Raw genomic sequence first — 21207 nt, 5'->3', positions numbered from 1 at the left:
TCTGTATTATTCTGTTGGATACCAAGAATATATGAGGGTGATTTTCTTACCAAATCAGCTGACTTCCTGCAGAAGATGATGAGGTTCTGATAAATGTCCTGTAGGTGTGTTTAGAAACATATCTTCCGACTTCTGCCTTTAGTGCCTGCCTTCAATGCCTAGGTTCCTCCATCATCGTTATTCTCAGCCAAACTGGCACTGCCACCGCCCTGTTTATATCTTTGGGTCCAAAAGAGTCTGTTGTAAACAGCATATAGGTAGATCATGATTTAATATCCGTTCTATCAATCTCTGTTTTTTGATTGAGGAGTTTAATCCATTAACATCGATAACTATTACTAACTAAAGCCATCTTATCCTTGACTTTATTTGTCAGATCTATTTTTTTCCCCTGTTTTTATCCTTTTAGTTAGCTTTACTAATACTCTTCAATTCTGTATCCTCTTCCAGACCACTCACTCCTCTGCTCTTTTTACCTGGCAAACTCCCTTTAGTAGAAAAAACACATACATACCATATACCTTACCCCCTCTCTGTCATTGACCATTAGTATTTCCATCTCCCCAATTTACTTTATCCTTTGCCTCCCCCCATTATTTTTATCCATATTTTTCAATCATTTGTTCATACTCTGGATAAAGGAACATTACACACAAGGTTTTCACAATCACACAGTCACAGTGTGGACGTTATGTCTTTATGCAGTCATCTTCAAGAATCAAGACTACCAGCACACAGCTCAGCAGTTTCAGGTACTTCCCTCTAGCCACTCCAATACATCATAAACTAAAAAGGAATATCTATATAATGCATAAGAATAACCTCCATATTAACCTCTCGACTCTGAAATCTCTCAGCCACAGAAACTCCTGTTTGTCTCATTTCTCTCTTCCCCCTTTTGGTCAAGAAGAGTTTCTCAGTCCCTTGATGCTGGGTCCCAGCTCATCCCAGAATTTCTGTCCCATGTTGCCAGGGAAATTTACACTCTTGGGAGTCACGTCCCGCATAGGAGGGAGGGCAGTGAGTTCACCTGCCAAGTTGGCTTAGAAAGAGGCCTCGTGAGCAACGCAAGTGTTTCTCTGGGGCGACTCTTAGGCATAATTTCAAATAGGTGTTACCAGACAAAGGTCATGGATTTTTCTGCCCAATGTGCTCAATTACCAATTCCTGAGACACCAGGGTTTCAAAGAGAGAAAGAGTTTATTACTACACATGTAGTAGGAGAGTAGACAGCCTTACAGTCCAAAATGTTTCTCACGGAACAAAGGGGATTCGAGGTTTTTAAGGATTCTAGCAAGTGAAGATGAGGTCATTTTAGATAGTATGTTCAAGGCAGAAGTTCAAAATAGAAAAGAAAACATTGTTAAGCATTGTTAACAGAAGTTAACATAAAGTGAAAGGAAAGGAGGCAGAGCTATCTATCTTTCAATGGCAGATCTTAGTGGATAATTTACAAATGTAAGGGACTGAGGCTAGTTAATGATTATTTTCCTTACTATTAGGGCCTACGAAGAAAATGACAAGATAAAGGGCATACAGCTCTTACTGTCACAAAGGCATCAGACAAGAGATAAGGGCTTTTACAATCCTTTTAGATATCCAGTAAGGTTAATTACAGATATGGGCTTTCAGGTATTCCCCTCTGTCTACTCCAATATCCCCCAAAACAAAAGGAACATCTGTATAATGATTCAGTAATCAAAATCATTCCTCAAATCCTAATTTCTCAGTTGTATAGGCTTAGCCTGTCCTTTGTAGGAATAAGTCTCATAGGGACAAATCCCAAGATCAAGGGCTCAGCCTATTGATTTGTCTGTCCCCACTGCTTGCGAGAATGTCAAGAATTCTCCAAATGAGGAAGTTGAATATTTCTTCCTTTCTTCCCTGTCCCCCAAGGGGACTTTGCAAATACTTTTTTATTCACTGCTGAAATTACTCTGGGATATATCGGGGCATCACACTAACCTGGACAAACCAACAAAATCTCATGCCGTATTCAAGATTTCTGTGTACTTATTCTGTTCAACTAAACTGACCATACAAGTTAAATTCAGAAATGCACTACGCCATATAAAAATTTTGCAACAAACGAACATCTCTCCCTTTAGTCTCACACAGAAGTTGAAGTTCAAAAATGTGGATATCATCCTTCACCCTGTATTCTGATAGGCCTTAGTCCTATCCAGATCAGCTTCATTCATATCTCTACTTGATGTCTGATCAGTTTTTCAACTTTTTAAACTGTTCCTATATGAGGTAATTCTGACTTCCATAGATTCAGAGCTCTAACTCTGAATCTCATGTGCCACATAAATACCCAAAATTTCTGGAATGACCAGCCCATATACAAACAGCTCAGTATCTCAGAATTTGGAATTAACAATTACACCTCCTGAATATATGTGCTGTAAGAGTTCAAAATCTAGGACCCTTTACAATAGGCCCTAACTTGATAACCCATGCTCTCGACTTTAGTTCACTGAGTTTTTATATTATAGTTCATCAATATAATTGAGGCCTGATAATATTTGTCTTTTTCTTCCTGATATTTCATTCAGCATACAATCCTTAAGGTTCATATTCACCTAGTTGCATGCCTTACAACTTCATTTATTGCAGCCCAGTAGTCCATTGTATGTATGCGCCATGATTATTTCTTCCTTTCCTCAGTCATTATACCCTAAGGCTACCTCTATCCGTTGTTAGTTGGGAACACTGCCACCAGAAACACCAGTGAGCAAATGTACATTCGTGTCCCCACACTCAGTTCCTCTAGGTATATACTGAGCAGTGGGGGTTCAGGATTATATGGCCATACCACCCTAGACTCCTGTGGAACCACCATATTGCCCTCCAAGGGGCTGCATCTCTCAGTTTCCCTACCAACTGTGAATAGGTACACCTCTTTCTCTACATTTTCTTTAGCATTTCTTTTTAAACAATTTTATTCACACATCATGCAATCCAACTTAACTGTACAGATATGCTTTCACCACCATACTCTGTCTGAAGACATTTCCTTTTCTTCCACAAAGAATCCATTCCTATGCCACCCACCCCAACCCTCCCCACCTGTTGACATTTAGTTTTGGCATAATGCCTTTTTTACATTCAGTGGAAGCATATTACAGTGTTACTGTTGACTATAGACCCTAGCTTGCATTGATTGTACTTTTTCCCATACACTGTTTGTTTTCAACACCCTGCAATATTGACGTTTATTTGTTTTCCCTCATACAAAAATGTTTTTTAATTTGTGCATTTAATCACCATCATTGTCTACTCTAGGCATTCCTAAATTGTACTGTCTCAGTCTTTATCTTCTGGCTTTCCTTCTGGTTTCATATGTGGCCCCAGTCTTTCTCCCTCTATCATTCTCATCCAGCTTCATTCAGTGTACTTATATTAGTGTGCTACAAACAGGTAGTATTGTGCTATCCATTTCTGAATTTTTGCAGTCAGTCCTGTTGCATTATCTTTGTTCCTTCAAGCACCAATTGCGCCATCTCTGCCGTATTTCTATCTCCTGATAACCTGTGTTGTTAACTTCAATTTTCTAAGTTCACTTATTAACGTTAGTTCATATTAGTGAGACCATACAGAATCTGTCCTTTTCTTTCTGACTAATTTCACTCAGCATACTGTCCTCAAGGTCCGTCCATGTTGTACATGCTTCGTGACTTAATTCTGTCTTACAGCTGTGTAATATTCCATCATATCTATATACTACAGCTTGTGAAGCCACTTATCTTTTGTTGGACATTTGCGGTGTTTCCGTCTCTTTGCATTCGTAAATAATGCTGTTATAAACGTTGGGGTGAATATGTCCATTTATATCTTTGCCTTCAGTTCCTCTGAATATATACATAGTAATGTGATTGCTGGATCATATACCATTGAAGATAATGTTAGCTGTGGATTTTTTATATGTTCCCTTTAACATGTTGGGGAAATTCCCTTCTATTCCTATCCTTTGAAGTGTTTTCATCAAGAAAGAATGTTGAATTTTGTGAAATGTCTTTTCTGCTTCACTGAGATGATCATGTGGTTTTTCTGCTTTGATTTGTTGGTATGGTAATTGGTTTTTCTGCTTTGATTGGTTGGTAGTAATTGATTTTCTTATATTGAACCAGCCTTGCATACCAGGAATAAATCCCACTTGGTCTTGGTGTATAATTCTTTTAATGTGCTGCTGGATTCAATTTGCAAGTATTTTCTTGAGGATTTTTTCATCTATATTCATTAGAGAGCTTAAAGGTCTCTAATTTCCTTTTCTTGTAGCATTTTTGTCTGGCTTTGGGATTGGCTTCAGAGAATGAGTGAGGTAGTTTCCTCCCTCTTCAGGTTTTTTGAAGAATTTGAGCAGGATTGGTACTAATTCTTTCTTGAATGCTTGGTAGAATTCACATGTGAAGCCCTCTGGACTTTTCTTTTTTGGAACTTCTTAGTGACTGACTCAGTCTCTTTACTTGTGATTGGTTTGTTGAGGTCATCTGTTATTTCTCAAGTCAGTTTTGTTTTTTCATGCCTTTCTATGAAGTTGTCCATTCCATCTACATTGTCTAATTTATGAGCATGACTTTTCTGGGATACATGCATTTTGTATTGTCATTTCCTTGAGACTCTCCTGAAACTTTTCCATTTTTTCTCCTTTTGTTCTTTTTTTTTGTTTGAATTCAGTTTCTCTGTCTTCTAACTCAGTGATCCTTTCTTCTATCTCCTCATATCTGCTGTTGCGCATCTCTAGCATATTTCAAATTTCATCTGCAGTGTATTTTATTCCCATAATGTCTTTTATTTTTCTGTGTATTCTTTCAAGTTCGTCTTTATGCCATTTTAGTTTCTTCTTAATGTCCTTTGTCTCTTTATACACATTTTTCTTCATTTCTTTGAATTAATTCAGGGGATTTGTTTGAACATCTTGGATTTTGTTTTTCCAGAATGTCTCCTCCTACTTTTTTATTTGTTCCTTTGATTAGGCTAGTTCTTCTTGTGCTTTAGTGTGATTTTTTGTGAATATATGGTCATCTGATTATCTTGTTGGTTGTGTTCTGAAGGTTGCTTTCTCTCTTTTGTGTAGGATTTAATTGTTGCATGGGTTTGTATTAGGGCACTGCCTTGATGGTTGGTCAGCATTTGTCAGCCAAAATAAGGGCTGGGTACCCATGCAGGGGGTGTAGACTAGCTCTGATGTGCCTGGGATGATAGGGTCTGGACTGTCTCTGAAAAGCTCTGCTGTATTCCCTTTCATTTTTCCTACCCCCAGCATTTGGTGTTCTTTGGTTACTTAATGATGCTCTGAAGCGGTTTACCTCCTAGAGCTTAGTAGCTTTTGACTGGGTGGGGCTGAAACTGTAGTGTTCTTGTGTTTTCACTTTGCCTGCCAAAATCTTAGTCAGTGTTTATTTGGGGCAGAGGACCCCATAGCCACTCCAGTCTATAGTCATCCCCCATCCAAGGATTGGGCTGCCCACTGCTGTTTCCCTCAAGGGTAGGGCATGGACACCAGGAGTTACAACCTCTTTCCACATTTTCTCAAACTCATCATCCCTCACTGACGTGAGGGGAATGTCCTTCCCCTGTACCTCAGGCTCCCAAATAATTGATTCAGACAGTTTCTGCTTGGTTGCTTTTGGGAGAAGATTATGCCATTCCCTCCCTAATCCTGTATTTGGAAGCTCTTTCTTGCTGTCCTTTTGAATTCTACCCTTCCCAGTGCCATGAGTACTGCTGTGGGTCCTCGTGGGCTTGGGTTTCTGTGTCTGGATATAGGTGAGGATCTGTCTCACTGCTGTGAGAAATTTTATAGACTGTGTCCCCTGTGGGACGTGAGAGGGGTTCTGTCTGCTGCCTCTGGGTACTTACTTCCCAGAGTGTGGGATAGAGTGAGGGGAAGGAAAGATGACCAGCCATTTTGGTCTGGTGGTTTCCTACCTGTTATTTTCTTTTCAATTCAGCATTTGTGGGATCCTTCTCCAGTCTGTACCTTCCTCCACCGTTCTGAACAAGTAAGATTGGCCTTTTTTGTTTGTTTGTTTTGCTAGACCTCTAGGGAGATATTTCAGTATGTCTTACATTGCTGTGTTGATGATGTCACCTCCTCCCCTTTTTTTGATTAATTTTTGCTTAATATCTTTTTCCATCCTTTTAAGTTGCTTGTGTTGTTTTTGAGTGAGTTTATGTAGAGAAGATATTGGTGGAGCATGCTTTTCAGTTCACTTTGCCTATATCTGTCTTTTTTTTTTTTGGTGTATTTAGATTATTTACATTGGATTATTGGTAATGTTAGGGTTTAAATCTGTTATTTTATTTTTTGTTCATGTTTTCTCTGCTTTCCTTTTCTGTTTCCTTTTTCTTGCCTTGAAGTTTTTTTAGAATTCTATTCTGATATATCTAGAGATGTAGATAACAGTAGTGTTTTTGAGTGTATATCTTTATGGGTCTTTCCTATGGTCACTCTAGATATTACATTATGTTTATGGAACTTTTCCCAGCATAGTGGTGTTGTCATTTTTCCATTTTGAGTGAATTGTAGAAACTTTTTCTCTGTTTATGTCTTTGTACCCTTCCATCTTTGTAATATAATTGTGTTAAATGTTTCTTCTACATACATTTAGGACCATGTCAGTGTTACATTTTTTGCTTCAACTGTCAATCCTAATTTTGAAAATTCAAAAGAGGGAAGATATATTGTATTTACCCATATTGTATTTGCCATGATTTACTTACCATGTTTTCTCTTCCTTGATGTTCTAAGTTTCATTCTTCTCTTGTTTCCTTTCCCTGTAATGTATTTCCTTTAGGTGTTCTTTGAAGATAGGTCTAATGGTAGCAAATTTTCTTAGTTTTCCTTCATTTGAAAATGTGTTGTTTTCCTTTTCATTCCTGAAGGATATTTTTGTTGGTTGTGGAATTCTGAGTTAACATTCCTTGTTTTTCAGCACTTGCAAAAGGGTTGTGTCTCTTCTTTCTGTCACCTCTGGATTAAATAAATTTCATTGTGGTAAAGTACACATAAAATAAAATTTACCATTAGTGACATGTAGTATAGTCACGGTTTTATGCAATCCTTCCCCACTATCTAGTTTCAACATATTTTCATCATCCTAAAAGGAAACCCTGTACCTATTTAGCAGGCACCTCTGTTCTACGTTCCCCCTAGCATTTGGCAACTGCTAATCTGTTTTCTTTCTCCTTGGGTTTGCTTAATCAGGATATTTCATATAAGTAGAATCAGCATATGTGACATTTTGTGTCATTTCTTTCATTTTGCATAAATATTTTCAAGGTTCATCCATGTTGTAACACTTATCAGTACTTCTTTCTTTGTATGACTGAGGAATGCTCCATTGTATGGCTATACCATATTTTGTTAATGTATTCATGCAGTTGATGGACATTTCGGTTGTTTCTGTCTTTTGACTGTTGTGAATAGTGCTGCTGTCCTCTCTGGTTTTGATGAGAAATCTTCCATTAAAATTGCTTTTACCCTGTAGGTAAGATGTTATCTCTCCCTTGATACTTGAAGTATTTTTTCTTTGTATTTTGTGTTCAGAAGTTTTAACTATGTTGTGATTTGATGTATAGTTTTTTTTTTTTAATTGCCATGTTTGAAGTTAGCTCAGCTCCTTGAATCTGTAAGTTTATTTCTTTTAACCAAATTTGGTAAGCTTTTGATCTTTTTTTTTTTGGTCGACATTTTCAGACCTGCTCTCTTTCTTCTTGGACTCCAATAACACAAATCTTAGTTTTTGTTTGTTTTAATTTTTGTAGTTGTAATCCCATGGTTCCCTGAGGCTCCGTTTGTCTTTTAAAATGTAATTTCTTATGGTCTTTATTTTTTTAGATTGGGTCATTTTTTTTTTTAACTAATTAACGGAAGAAAAGAAATTAACCCAACATTTAGAAATCATACCATTCTACATATGCAATCAGTAATTCTTAACATCATCACATAGTTGCATGATCATCGTTTCTTAGTACATTTGCATTGGTTTAGAAGAACTAGCAACACAACAGAAAAAGATATAGAATGTTAATATAGAGAAAAAAAATAAAAGTAATAATAATAGTAAAAAAAAAACCTATAGCTCAGATGCAGCTTCATTCAGTTTTTTAACATGATTACTTTACAATTAGATATTATTGTGCTGTCCATTTTTGAGTTTTTGTGTCTAGTCCTATTGCACAGTCTGTATCCCTTCAGCTCCAATTACCCATTATCTTACCCTGTTTCTAACTCCTGCTGGACTCTGTTACCAATGACATATTCCAAGTTTATTCTCGAACGCCGGTTCACATCAGTGGGACCATACAGTATTTGTCCTTCAGTTTTTGGCTAGACTCACTCAGCATAATGTTCTCTAGGTCCATCCATGTTATTACATGCTTCATAAGTTTATCCTGTCTTAAAGCTGCATAATATTCCATTGTATGTATATACCACAGTTTGTTTAGCCACTCGTCTGTTGATGGACATTTTGGCTGTTTCCATCTCTTTGCAATTGTAAATAACGCTGCTATAAACATTGGTGTGCAAATGTCCGTTTGTGTCTTTGCCCTTAAGTCCTTTGAGTAGGTACCCAGCAATGGTATTGCTGGGTCGTATGGCAATTCTATATTCAGCTTTTTGAGGAACCGCCAAACTGCCTTCCATAGTGGTTGCACCATTTGACATTCCCACCAACAGTGGACAAGTGTGCCTCTTTCTCCGCATCCTCTCCAGCACTTGTCATTTTCTGTTTTGTTGATAATGGCCATTCTGGTGGGTGTGAGATGATATCTCATTGTGGTTTTGATTTGCATTTCTCTAATGGCCAGGGACATTGAGCATCTCTTCATGTGCCTCTTGGCCATCCGTATTTCCTCTTCTGAGAGGTGTCTGTTCAAGTCTTTTTCCCATTTTGTAATTGGGTTGGCTGTCTTTTTGTTGTTGAGTTAAACAATCTCTTTATAAATTCTGGATACTAGACCTTTATCTGATATGTCATTTCCAAATATTGTCTCCCATTGTGTAGGCTGTCTTTCTACTTTCTTGATGAAGTTCTTTGATGCACAAAAGTGTTTAATTATGAGGAGCTCCCATTTATTTATTTCCTTCTTCAGTGCTCTTGCTTTAGGTTTAAGGTCCATAAAACCGCCTCCAATTGTAAGTTTCGTAAGATATCTCCCTACATTTTCCTCTAACTGTTTTATGGTCTTAGACCTAATGTTTAGATCTTTGATCCATTTTGAGTTAACTTTTGAATAGGGTGTGAGATACGGGTCTTCTTTCATTCTTTTGCATATGGATATCCAGTTCTCTAGGCACCATTTATTGAAGAGACTGTTCTGTCCCAGGTGAGTTGGCTTGACTGCCTTATCAAAGATCAAATGTCCATAGATGAGAGGGTCTATATCTGAGCACTCTGTTCGATTCCATTGGTCGATATATCTATCTTTATGCCAATACTATGCTGTTTTGACCACTGTGGCTTCATAATATGCCTTAGTCAGGCATCGCTAGACCTCCAGCTTCGTTTTTTTCCCTCAAGATGTTTTTAGCAATTCAGGGCACCCTGCCCTTCCAGATAAATTTGCTTATTGGTTTTTCTATTTCTGAAAAATAAGTTGTTGGGATTTTGATTGGTATTGCATTGAATCTGTAAATCAGTTTAGGTAGGATTGACATCTTAACTATATTTAGTCTTCCAGTCCATGAACAAGGTATGTCCTTCCATCTATTTAGGTCTTCTGTGATTTCTTTTAACAGTTTTTTGTAGTTTTCTTTATATAGGTTTTTTGTCTCTTTAGTTAAATTTATTCCTAGGTATTTTACTCTTTTAGTTGCAATTGTAAATGGGATTCGTTTCTTGATTTCCCCCTCAACTTGTTCATTACTAGTGTATAGAAATGCTACAGATTTTTGAATGTTGATCTTGTAACCTGCTAATTTGCTGTACTCATTTATTAGCTCTAGTAGTTTTGTTGTGGATTTTTCCGGGTTTTCGACGTATAGTATCATATCGTCTGCAAACAGTGATAGTTTTACTTCTTCCTTTCCAATTTTGATGCCTTGTATTTCTTTTTCTTGTCTAATTGCTCTGGCTAGAACCTCCAACACAGTGTTGAATAATAGTGGTGATAGTGGACATCCTTGTCTTGTTCCTGATCTTAGGGGGAAGGTTTTCCATTTTTCCCCATTGAGGATGATATTAGCTGTGGGTTTTTCATATATTCCCTCTATCATTTTAAGGAAGTTCCCTTGTATTCCTATCTTTTGAAGTGTTTTCAACAGGAAAGGATGTTGAATCTTGTCAAATGCCTTCTCTGCATCAATTGAGATGATCATGTGATTTTTCTGCTTTGATTTGTTGATGTGGTGTATTACATTAATTGATTTTCTTATGTTGAACCATCCTTGCATACCTGGGATGAATCCTGCTTGGTCATGATGTATAATTCTTTTAATGTGTTGTTGGATACGATTTGCTAGAATTTTGTTGAGGATTTTTGCATCTATATTCATTAGAGAGATTGGTCTGTAGTTTTCTTTTTTTGTAATATCTTTGCCTGGTTTTGGTATGAGGGTGATGTTGGCTTCATAGAATGAATTAGGTAGTTTTCCCTCCGCTTCGATTTTTTTGAAGAGTTTGAGGAGAGTTGGTACTAATTCTTTCTGGAATGTTTGATAGAATTCACATGTGAAGCCATCTGGTCCTGGACTTTTCTTTTTAGGAAGCTTTTGAATGACTAATTCAATTTCTTTACTTGTGATTGGTTTGTTGAGGTCATCTATTTCTTCTTGAGTCAAAGTTGGTTGTTCATGTCTTTCCAGGAACCCGTCCATTTCATCTAAATTGTTGTATTTATTAGCGTAAAGTTGTTCATAGTATCCTGTTATTACCTCCTTTATTTCTGTGAGGTCAGTAGTTATGTCTCCTCTTCCATTTCTGATCTTATTTATTTGCATCCTCTCTCTTCTTCTTTTTGTCAATCTTGCTAAGGGCCCATCAATCTTATTGATTTTCTCATAGAACCAACTTCTGGCCTTATTGATTTTCTCTATTGTTTTCATGTTTTCAATTTCATTTATTTCTACTCTAATCTTTGTTATTTCTTTCCTTTTGCTTGCTTTGGGATTAGTTTGTTGTTCTTTCTCCAGTTCTTCCAAGTGGACAGTTAATTCCTGCATTTTTGCCTTTTCTTCTTTTCTGATATAGGCATTTAGGGCAATAAATTTCCCTCTTAGCACTGCCTTTGCTGCGTCCCATAAGTTTTGATGTGTTGTGTTTTCATTTTCATTCGCCTCGAGGTATTTACTAATTTCTCTTGCAATTTCTTCCTTGACCCACTCGTTGTTTAAGAGTGTGTTGTTGAGCCTCCACATATTTGTGAATTTTCTGGCACTCCGCCTATTATTGATTTCCAACTTCATTCCTTTATGATCTGAGAAAGGGTTGTGTATGATTTCAATCTTTTTAAATTTGTTAAGACTTGCTTTGTGACCCAGCATATGGTCTATCTTTGAGAATGATCCATGAGCACTTGAGAAAAAGTGTGTCCTGCTGTTGTGGGATGTAATGTCCTATAAATGTCTGTTAAGTCTAGCTCATTTATAGTAATATTCAGATTCTCTATTTCTTTATTGATCCTCTGTCTAGATGTTCTGTCCATTGATGAGAGTGGGGAATTGAAGTCTCCAACTATTATGGTAGATGTGTCTATTTCTCTTTTCAGTGATTGCAGTGTATTCCTCACGTATTTTGGGGCATTCTGGTTCGGTCCATAAATATTTATGGTTGTTATGATTGTTATGTCTTCTTGTTTAATTGTTCCTTTTATTAGTATATAGTGTCCTTCTTTGTCTCTTTTAACTGTTTTACATTTGAAGTCTAATTTGTTGGATATTAGTATAGCTACTCCTGCTCTTTTGTGGTTGTTATTTGCATGAAATATCTTTTCCCAACCTTTCACTTTCAACCTATGTTTATCTTTGGGTCTAAGATGTGTTTCCTGTAGACAGCATATAGAAGGATCCTGCTTTTTAATCCATTCTGCCAGTCTATGTCTTTTGATTGGGGAATTCAGTCCATTAATATTTAGTGTTATTATTGTTTGGATAATATTTTCCTCTACCATTTTGCCTTTTGTATTATATATATCATATCTGACTTTCCTTCTTTCTACACTCTTGTCCATACCTCTCTCACTGTCTTTTTGTATCTGACTCTAGTGCTCCCTTTAGTATTTCTTGCAGAGCTGGTCTCTTGGTCACAAATTCTCTCAGTGACTTTTTGTCTAAGAATGTTTTAATTTCTCCCTCATTTTTGAAGGACAATTTTGCTGGATATAGGAGTCTTGGTTGGCAGTTCTTCTCTTTCAGTAATTTAAATATATCATCCCACTGTCTTCTAGCTTCCATGGTTTCTGCTGAGAAATCTACACATAGTCTTATAGGGTTTTCCTTGTATGTGATGGATTGTTTTTTCTTGCTGCTTTCAAGATCCTCTCTTTCTCTTTGACCTCTAACATTCTAACTAGTAAGTGTCTTGTGTAACGCCTATTTGGGTCTAATCACTTTGGGGTGCGCTGCACTTCTTGGATCTGTAATTTTAGGTCTTTCATAAGAATTGGGAAATTTTCAGTGATAATTTCTTCCATTAGTTTTTCTCCTCCTTTTCCCTTCTCTTCTCCTTCTGGGACACCCACAACACGTATATTTGTGCGGTTCATATTGTCCTTGAGTTCCCTGATACCCTGTTCAAATTTTTCCATTCTTTTCCCGATAGTTTCTGTTTGTTTTTGGAATTCAGATGTTCCATCCTCCAGTTCACTAATTGTAGCTTCTGTCTCTTTAAATCTATCATTGTAGATATCCATTGTTTTTTCCATCTTCTCTACTTTATCCTTCACTTCCATAAGTTCTGTGATTTGTTTTTTCAGTTTTTCTATTTCTTCTTTTTTTGTTCAGCCCATGTCTTCTTCACGTCCTCCCTCAATTTATCAATTTCGTTTTTGAAGAGGTTTTCCATTTCTGTTCGTATATTTAGCATTAGTTGTCTCAGCTACTGTATCTTATTTGAACTTTTGGTTTGTTCCTTTGACTGGGCCATATTTTCAATTTTCTGAGTGTGATCTGTTATCTTCTGCTGGCGTCTGGGCATTTAGTCAGATTTCCCTGGGTGTTGGACCCAACAGGTTGAAAGATTTTTCTGTGAAATCTCTGGGTTCTGTTTTTCTTATCCTGCCCAGTATGTGGCACTCGTGGCACACGTTTGTCTGTGGGTCCCACCAGTAAAAGGTGCTGTGGGTCCTTTAACTTTGGAAAACTCTCGCTGTGGGGGAGGTTCACCAGCCGAAGCGGCTTGAAAGAGTGCCAGCCGGCCTGGGGGTCCGAACGCGGGGAGGGTCGCCGGCCACCGCAGCCCGGGAGAGTGCCCATCCGAATTTCCTAGTCGGCCAGGGGCGCCAAGCGTGGCGGGAGGGTGCCAGCCGCCACTGCCCGGGAGAGGTCACCGTTCCCAGCCGGACTGGGGAGTCACGTGTTTGAAAGGGACCCCCCCAGTCACCGTTCTCCGTGGTCTGGGGATTTCCAATCCAGTTCTCTTAATTGGTCCGGGGGGCCGCGCGTGGTGGGGGCACCAGCTGCCGCGGCTTGAGGGGACCGCCTGCCCAATTCTGCCAGCTGGCCCGGGAAGGAGGAGGGGAGGGACTCCGGCCGCTTTCTGCCCCCCCCCCCCCCCCGGGGAAGCCCGCACCCCACGGCGATCTCACCGGAGCGGGTTCTCCCAGCCAGTCAGCTGTTCCAGGATGGGGTATACTGTCTTTTTCATCTGTGTCGTGGCTCCGGGAGCTGTTCTGTATCGTTTCTACTCTCCTAGTAGCTGTTCTGTAGGAGGAAAGGTGAGGATGGCAAGGCTGTCGAGGATGGTGGCGTAGGAAGCGGTCAAGGCGGAAGAGGGCATGGTGGTGGTTGGAGAGCCACTGGAGTAGGAGGAGAAAGGAAAGGATAAGATGGCGGATGGAGCGCCGCCGGAGCAGAAGGGGAAAGAGAATGGCAAGATGGCGGCGGGAGCGCCGGCGGAGAAAGAGGAAGAGGAGGGCTAGATGGCGGCGGGAATGCCGCCGGTGGAGAAAGAAGAAGAGGAGGGCTGGATGGCCGCGGGAGCGCCGGCGGCGGAGAAGGAGGAAGAGGAGGGGTAGATGGCGGCGGGAGCGCCGGCGGAGAAAGAGGAAGAGGAGGGTTAGATGGCGTCGGGCTGGGTCATTTTTAATGTTATGTCTTCCAGGTTATTGATTCTTTCCTCTTTCCCCTCCATTCTGCTGTTGAGTCCATGAGTTGAATTTCTTTCTTTCAGTTGTATTTTTTAGTTCTGAATTTTCCATTTAGTTCTTCTCTATGACTTCTACTTTTTTGCTGAGACTTTCTGTTTTTCATTTTTTGAAGAATGTGCATAATTCCTTTCTGAAGCTTTTTAAGGATGTCTGGCTTTAAAATATTTGTCAGATAATTGTACCACCTTTGTCCTCTTGTTTGTTGGTATGCATTGACTTTTTTTTCTCATGCAGTTTTAGACCTTCATGGTTTGGTATGATGAGAATTACTCATTTGAAACCTAAACATTTTGGGTATTAAGCTATGAGAAATGGATCTTATTTAAACCTTTTGTTTTAGCTGGTTTTGACAAAACTACAGCAGGGAAAGATGGACTGCTGTCTCATTATTGCCAAGTGGGGGTTAGAATTCCTGGTTTCACACTCAGCCTCCATTGACACACAGACAGGAGGCAGTAGAATTCAAGATCTTCACCAGACCTCCATTGATTCCTCCCTGACTGGAAGGCTTTGGAATGCCTGCTCACTGATCCCAGAGTGGCTTCCATTAACATCAAGAAGAAACTGGTGGCTTATCCTGGATGGTGGTAAAAGTCTCACCTCTCCACTAGGCCTCGTCTAACACCACCACAGTGGGTTATGGGGAGGTGTCTTGTTAGTACCCCATCAGGGTGGAAGTCCAGTATCTCAGGTAGTCTCCACTGACATTGCTAGGTGGGTGCAGAAGTTGGATTTCAGGAGGTATGTACTCATAATGTAGCAGGCAGGCCTCCCCCTCTTTCTGATTTAGCTGTGTTCTCTGTGGAAAATCCTGAAACCCCCTCCCCTAGTCTTCAGGAACTGATGAAAATTCACATAGGCAAGATAAGATATTCCTGGGGTGGGGGCTCCTCAACATTCAGCCCTGCGCCATTCTCAACTTAAATCAGCCAATTGTTTAACATGTCCTACAGTCTATAAGCCCTGGGCCATTCTCAACTTAAATCTGCCAATTGTTTACCTTGTCTTTAACATGTTGTACAGTCTATAAAAGCTAAGGTTGCCTTTTTTGGGGGGCTCAGACTTTCGAGGTGACTTGGCTGAGGCCGGTGGGCACGAGCTAAAAACTGCGGACCCTTACTCTCAGCCTGCTCTAATTTTGCAAAACGTTCCTGGAGGCCTGTGGCCTCAATCCTGGTTTTTGCACTACAATAATTGCCCGTTGGGGCAGAAAGTCTTTACCTATGTAATCAGTATGCTCTGGTGCCAACCAGATGGAAGATAATGGCTGCCTAGTTACAGTCTGATGAGGGTAGAAGTCTAGGTTTTTAAGTCAACCTTGTTGCGTAAGTGGGGACAGGGCACAGTTTTATTTCTGTGGTGTTTGGCTGCAATATAGTGGCTATTGTAAACGTTTTTCTGTCTTCCTAGGCTCCTCCCTTTCCTGGTGTTTTGGCTAGAGAGAACAAGTTTAGTATTTTTTTTTTTTTTACTTTTATTTGTCCCTATTGGTGTTTCTAGTTTTCTAACTTCTTCAGCTTCAATGTTGGGACATATAAGGCAACAAGAAAGTCTAGGGAACTCACTACTGTGTCATTTCTCATGTGTCAAGGCCTGCAGTTGGTCTGTGTTCTTCTCTCTACCTTTTACAATCTTCTTATTTTAGTTTAATATATAATGTCCAGAGATTTGAGTTGTAGTAGCCAGAGGAATATGGAAAAGTATGTCTCCTCTGTCTTCTCTAAAGTGTATGCCAATCCAGTGTTTTAAGTTTTTATTTTCAATTATTTCTTCGCATATAACTAATAGCCATCACTTAGATACAGTTGCATACAGTTACTTGTTTTATCTTATTTTAAATCCCTGTTCCCCATATCAGGGTTCTGTGTTATTACAGGTTATACTTTATTGCAAGCCGATATATATAATACATTACTGTAGTCCATCTATTAAATGGTCTTATGTGGCATAAATAGTTTATTAGTGTTGGTGGTGTGGTGTTGACCATGGAGTATAAAAATAAGCCATTCATGTTTTATTTGAAAGAAAATTTCATACATCAGCGGAACAGTGATTAGAAAACTGAATTGGTTGTTAAAAAATACACTTCTTGTGCTTTAAGAATTTAAATAAAATTATAGCAATTGTAAATGTGGAAACCATGCACAAAAAATAAAGGAAAAAATAATTTTAGAAGCTCCCAAATTTATTCCTTTCTGTGACTCCAAATGTTATCCAGAGTCTGAGAATTGTTCCTCTGCCTTAAATCTGGATAATTTTGTAAGTTGTTAGATGACAGTGTTGGTTTTAGAAATACATGCAAGGTATGTACATAAACTATTTCCTGAACATGATTTTATGGAACACCTTCAATCTGTAACTTCTTTTTTTATTTGAAATTGCTGTAGGATCACAGTTTTCTCCTGAATTTAGGCTCCGATTATAAGCTACATCAGAATTATTGCCAAATATACTTTGTACAGTTCTGCATTTTAATCAATGTGCAAAATTATTGCTTCATTAAAGAGATCTAATGTGTTATTGATAGAGTATTTCCAAGCTGAAATCTGTCTGCTATTTTAGTATATATGAGATGTTAATCACAGTTCATTTTTTCTGATGGAAAATCTTTTATCCTTTACAGGGGATCTTTCCTGCAAATTACGTTCACTTGAAAAAGGCAATTGTCAGTAATAGAGGGTAAGTACTTGGCCCTTCTAAAATTTATTTGCAATTTTTATTGGTTGCAGAAGAAGGCTTTTCCCCTCTCTTTTTGTTCGAATATATAAAATATGCTGTTGACCCTATTTTGTGGAAAAATATGCATGCATTGTCATGTACGATTCTGCGGACAAAATTTTTTCTTAAAATAATGACAACTTTAATTTCTTTTTTTATATACCAGAGAAGTAATCTGAGTTTGAATTTTATGAAAACAGAATTATGTATGTAGTATTTTTTTTAAATGACTTACTATTTTGAGAATAGTTATTGCCTGAACGTTAGAGATAAATCTTTCATTTATTTCTATGTCAAAAAGTGAGGGAGACTTAAAACGTTTTTTTTTGACAATTAGGAAAAGAAAAAATTCTAAAGATATATCATATGGTTAAAAATATACAAAATGAGCATGTAAGTATGACCACAAATTTGAAAAACAGAAACAATCTCTGCATAGACAAGAAGTAAAATTATCAAAATTTATTGTTTTTGTACGAGTTGGTAACGTGGGATTGGCAACATGAATGATATTTAATACAACTTTTTTTTACTATTCTATCTTTTTATAATAAATATGTATTGTAATAAAATTGTGATTTTAGTATTTTTAATCCATCATTTAAAAATACAGATTTTAAGGTACTGTATAATTTTCAAATTAGATAAGTTTTTTGTTCTAGAAATCTTTTTTTTTTTTTTTTTTTAAGATTTTTATTGACGCTTGAGTAACTTTCCAGAAACCTACAACCTCCAGATGGGTCCCTGGACCAGATAAACGTGGAGGGCCTGGTTTCTTGAGAACATAAGCTAGTTCCATCTTCCTATCCCATATTACTGACATCCCCTTCCAACATGAAAAAGCTGGAATGGACATAGCCCAAACACCCCTAAAGAGTGTGATAGAAAGATCAAAGGCAATGGTGGAGTTATACAGAGAAGGTAGGATTTAACAAATGAATATGATTGGTGAATCATTAAATTATTATTTCTTTTAGTCTCCAGTATCTTAGAGCAGCTAGAAATAAAAACCTAAAGTTGTGGAATTGTGACCCATATCAAACTCTGAAGTCTTTTCTACAACTTAATTGTTGTGCTGTGCTTTGAAATTTATTGCTTTTTTGTATACATATTATTTTTCACAAAAAGCTAGAAAAAAGTCTATTATCATGATAATAAAATATTCCTTCTAACTTCTTATATTCTGGAGCAGCTAGAAGGAAAAATCTGAGAGGACATTGTGATAGCCCATGACAAAGCTCTGGGATCTGTCCTGTCACTACTTATTGAAGAGTGCTCTGAAAATTATTGCTTTTCTCTTTCTTTGCTTTGCTTTGTATGTTATATTATATAATAAAGTTAAAAAATATTTTTATTGACAAATCTTCACATACATACAGTCCACTCAGTATACAGTCAGTGGCTTACAATATCATCACATAGTTGTGCATTCATCAACATGATCATTTTTAGAGCATTTACATCACTTCAGAGAAAGAATTAAAACGAAAAAAGAAAAAACTCATACATCCCATACTCCTTAGCCTTCCATCTCATTGACCACTAGAATTCCAATCTACCCAATTTTAGATATAGGTTTTTGACCAGAGGGTGAGTAAGCATCTGAATAACCTTCCTGGTTAGTTAGGATTCAGCCAGAAAAATAGAAATTATATGAGTCATTTTAAGAGGTGGAATTTTATGTAGGGAATTGTTTACACACGCATTCAGGGAATGAAACAGTAGAAGAGGAAATACTGATATAACCCAGAGATAACTGTAGAAAGCAGCCTGTATACCCTTATTGCTGAACATATAAAAGATGTGCGTTGTGGATACCAGACTCCAGAAGCTTGATGGATTGATACTGATATTCTGAAGCTCAGACATCTGAGAAGGGGGCATCATCTGACATCTGTTGGTATCTATGAGGAAGGGCAATTGAGTTGTTACTGGAAATGCCCAAAGTATCTGGAGACTGGAATCAATTATTGCTGCTATACAATTGTTCACAGAAACAGCAAGGAACACCTCCTGCTTACCTCCTTTTTTCCAGTATCCCTCTACTTTCCTGAGCTGAGGAAGGAAACTATAAAGCATAGTTTACAAATGCCAGCCCCAGGATCAGTGCTTAGAAAGGTAGATTTGGAGATGATAGTTATAAGTGAATGACTGGTATACCTTAAAGATGAATTTTGTTTTGAGAAATAGTCAGAATACAACTGAATGTATTCTGATCTGGACACAGCATACTTCTGATTCTTTCCCTTCTCTTCCTACAAAACGGGTAAAGCCACAAGGATATAGAGAAAGAAAAATTTGTATATTCTGTGAATTGAACACTCACAGTTATAGTTAGTGACAACTTATATTCAACAAAAACAGTCTAGAAATGTATGTATAATAACGCCTTTTTTTGGCTAATGAGAATCTGAGAACATTTGTTTCTAGCAGGTCTGCACAATAGTAACTTCTAGTGAGAGTTACATAGATTGATGAAGCATGCTCCCAGATGGAAGAATTAAAAGAAGGAATGAAGAGTATTAGAAAGTGTAAATGTGTTGGGCAACTACAAATGATTATTGAGATTTAAAAAAGAGAATAATGAAAATGTGCTGTCAGTTGTAAAATATGCGTATAAGTAAAATGACCAACAACATGACTGAAAGGGGGAAATTTTAGGTTGTATATATGATACTAAAATAAAAATTAAAAAAAATAAATGGAACTACATAACAAAAACAGTGTTAACTGTAGCCCATGGTTTAACCCTAAGTTTAACCCCTAAATTAAATCATGGGCTATAGTTAATAGTACAGTTATAAAATGTGCTTTTGTTCAGTTGTAACAGATGTTCCACACCAATCCAGTCTTACGGAAATTCTGTATTTTATGCATGATTGTTTGTAACCCACAATTTATCTAATTAAAAAAAAAGACAGAACTTTAATACACACACACCAAAAGGGAAAAAATACATGACAATAATAGCACAAATAGTAGGGGGAAGTGTAAATGAAATTAATCTCTTGAAAGTTTCTAGTATTGCTTGGAAAGTGGTCAAAGTTCTAATGTAAGGTAGACTTTAAAAAGTCAAATATGGGCAGGCCACGGTGGCTCAGCAGGCAAGTATGCTTGCCTGCCATGCCAGAGGACCCGGGTTTGTTTCCTGGTGCCTGCCCATGTAAAAAAAAAGTCAAATATGGAAATTGTAATCTTTAAGGTAACCATTAAAAAAGAAAAGAATATATAACTAGAAAGTTAATAGAGAAGATAAAAGGAATTGTTGCCCAGAAAAGATAAGTTCAAGTCTTAACCCCTAGTCTCATGAATGTTATCTTATTTGGAAATAGGATATTTTTATTAATTATTAATTAAAAATTATTAATTAAGATGAGGCCAAATGAGACAAGGGTGGGCCCTAATTGAATATGATAGTGTCCTTATAAGGAGAGGAAATTTGTACACAATCAGTAAGAGACAGACAGGAAGAAGATGACCATATGATAGAAGGAGATACTGAGTTGTGCCCTAGATTGCTGGTAAGCCACCACTAGACCCCTCCAGACTACAGAGGAATCATGGCAGTGTCTGCACCTTAATTTGGGATTTCTAGCCTCAGAATGAGACAAGTTGCTATTGTTTAAGTTATCCAATTTGTGATACTTTGTTAATAGTAGCCCCAGTAAACTAAGGTAGAGATGATAAAACAAACTTGATTAAAACAAAGGAAGACAAACAAAAAGAACCATGAAGACAGACAACCTATGAGACAAAAAAGCAAGTAGCAAGCTTAAACCCATTTATAAGAATAATTTCATTAAATATAAGGCAAAGATTATTTCTTAGATTAAAAAGAAATGCGTAACTATATTCTGTTTACTACACACTCATTTTGATTATAGGTAGGCTGAAGCAAAAGGATAGAAAAGACATACCATACAAAGACTAAAAGAAAGCAGATATGGTTAAATTAATATTGGGTAAAGTAGACTTCAAAGTTGACAAGTAAAATAAAAAAACATATACAAATTCACAGTTTTGAAGATTTTTGTAGTTCTTTTTCAGTAATTGATAAAGCAGGCAAACATTGTGAAAGAATATGGAAGAGTTGAATAACATTATTATTAACTTAAGTCATCTAGTCGATATTTGTAGACTATCTCTAACAGCTATAGAATATACATTCTTCTA

At 37.5% G+C, this 21207-nt stretch overlaps 1 protein-coding gene across 7 annotated transcripts in view; it reads left to right on the top strand.

The window, feature by feature from the left end:
* Positions 1–21207, top strand: part of DOCK3 (dedicator of cytokinesis 3) — a 719821-nt gene that overhangs the window by 279486 nt on the left and 419128 nt on the right. For all 7 annotated transcript variants that reach the window (XM_077129171.1, XM_077129169.1, XM_077129173.1 and 4 more), the window contains one exon: positions 16940–16995. In XM_077129171.1, coding sequence (XP_076985286.1) covers positions 16940–16995 — 56 coding nt within the window. The remainder of the gene's footprint in view (positions 1–16939; positions 16996–21207) is intronic.

The sequence above is a fragment of the Tamandua tetradactyla genome, chromosome 15 (assembly GCF_023851605.1).
Source record: "Tamandua tetradactyla isolate mTamTet1 chromosome 15, mTamTet1.pri, whole genome shotgun sequence".
NCBI lineage: Eukaryota > Metazoa > Chordata > Mammalia > Pilosa > Myrmecophagidae > Tamandua > Tamandua tetradactyla.
Note: the sequence above shows the minus strand (reverse complement) of the source record. Positions and strands in the feature narration are given on the sequence as shown.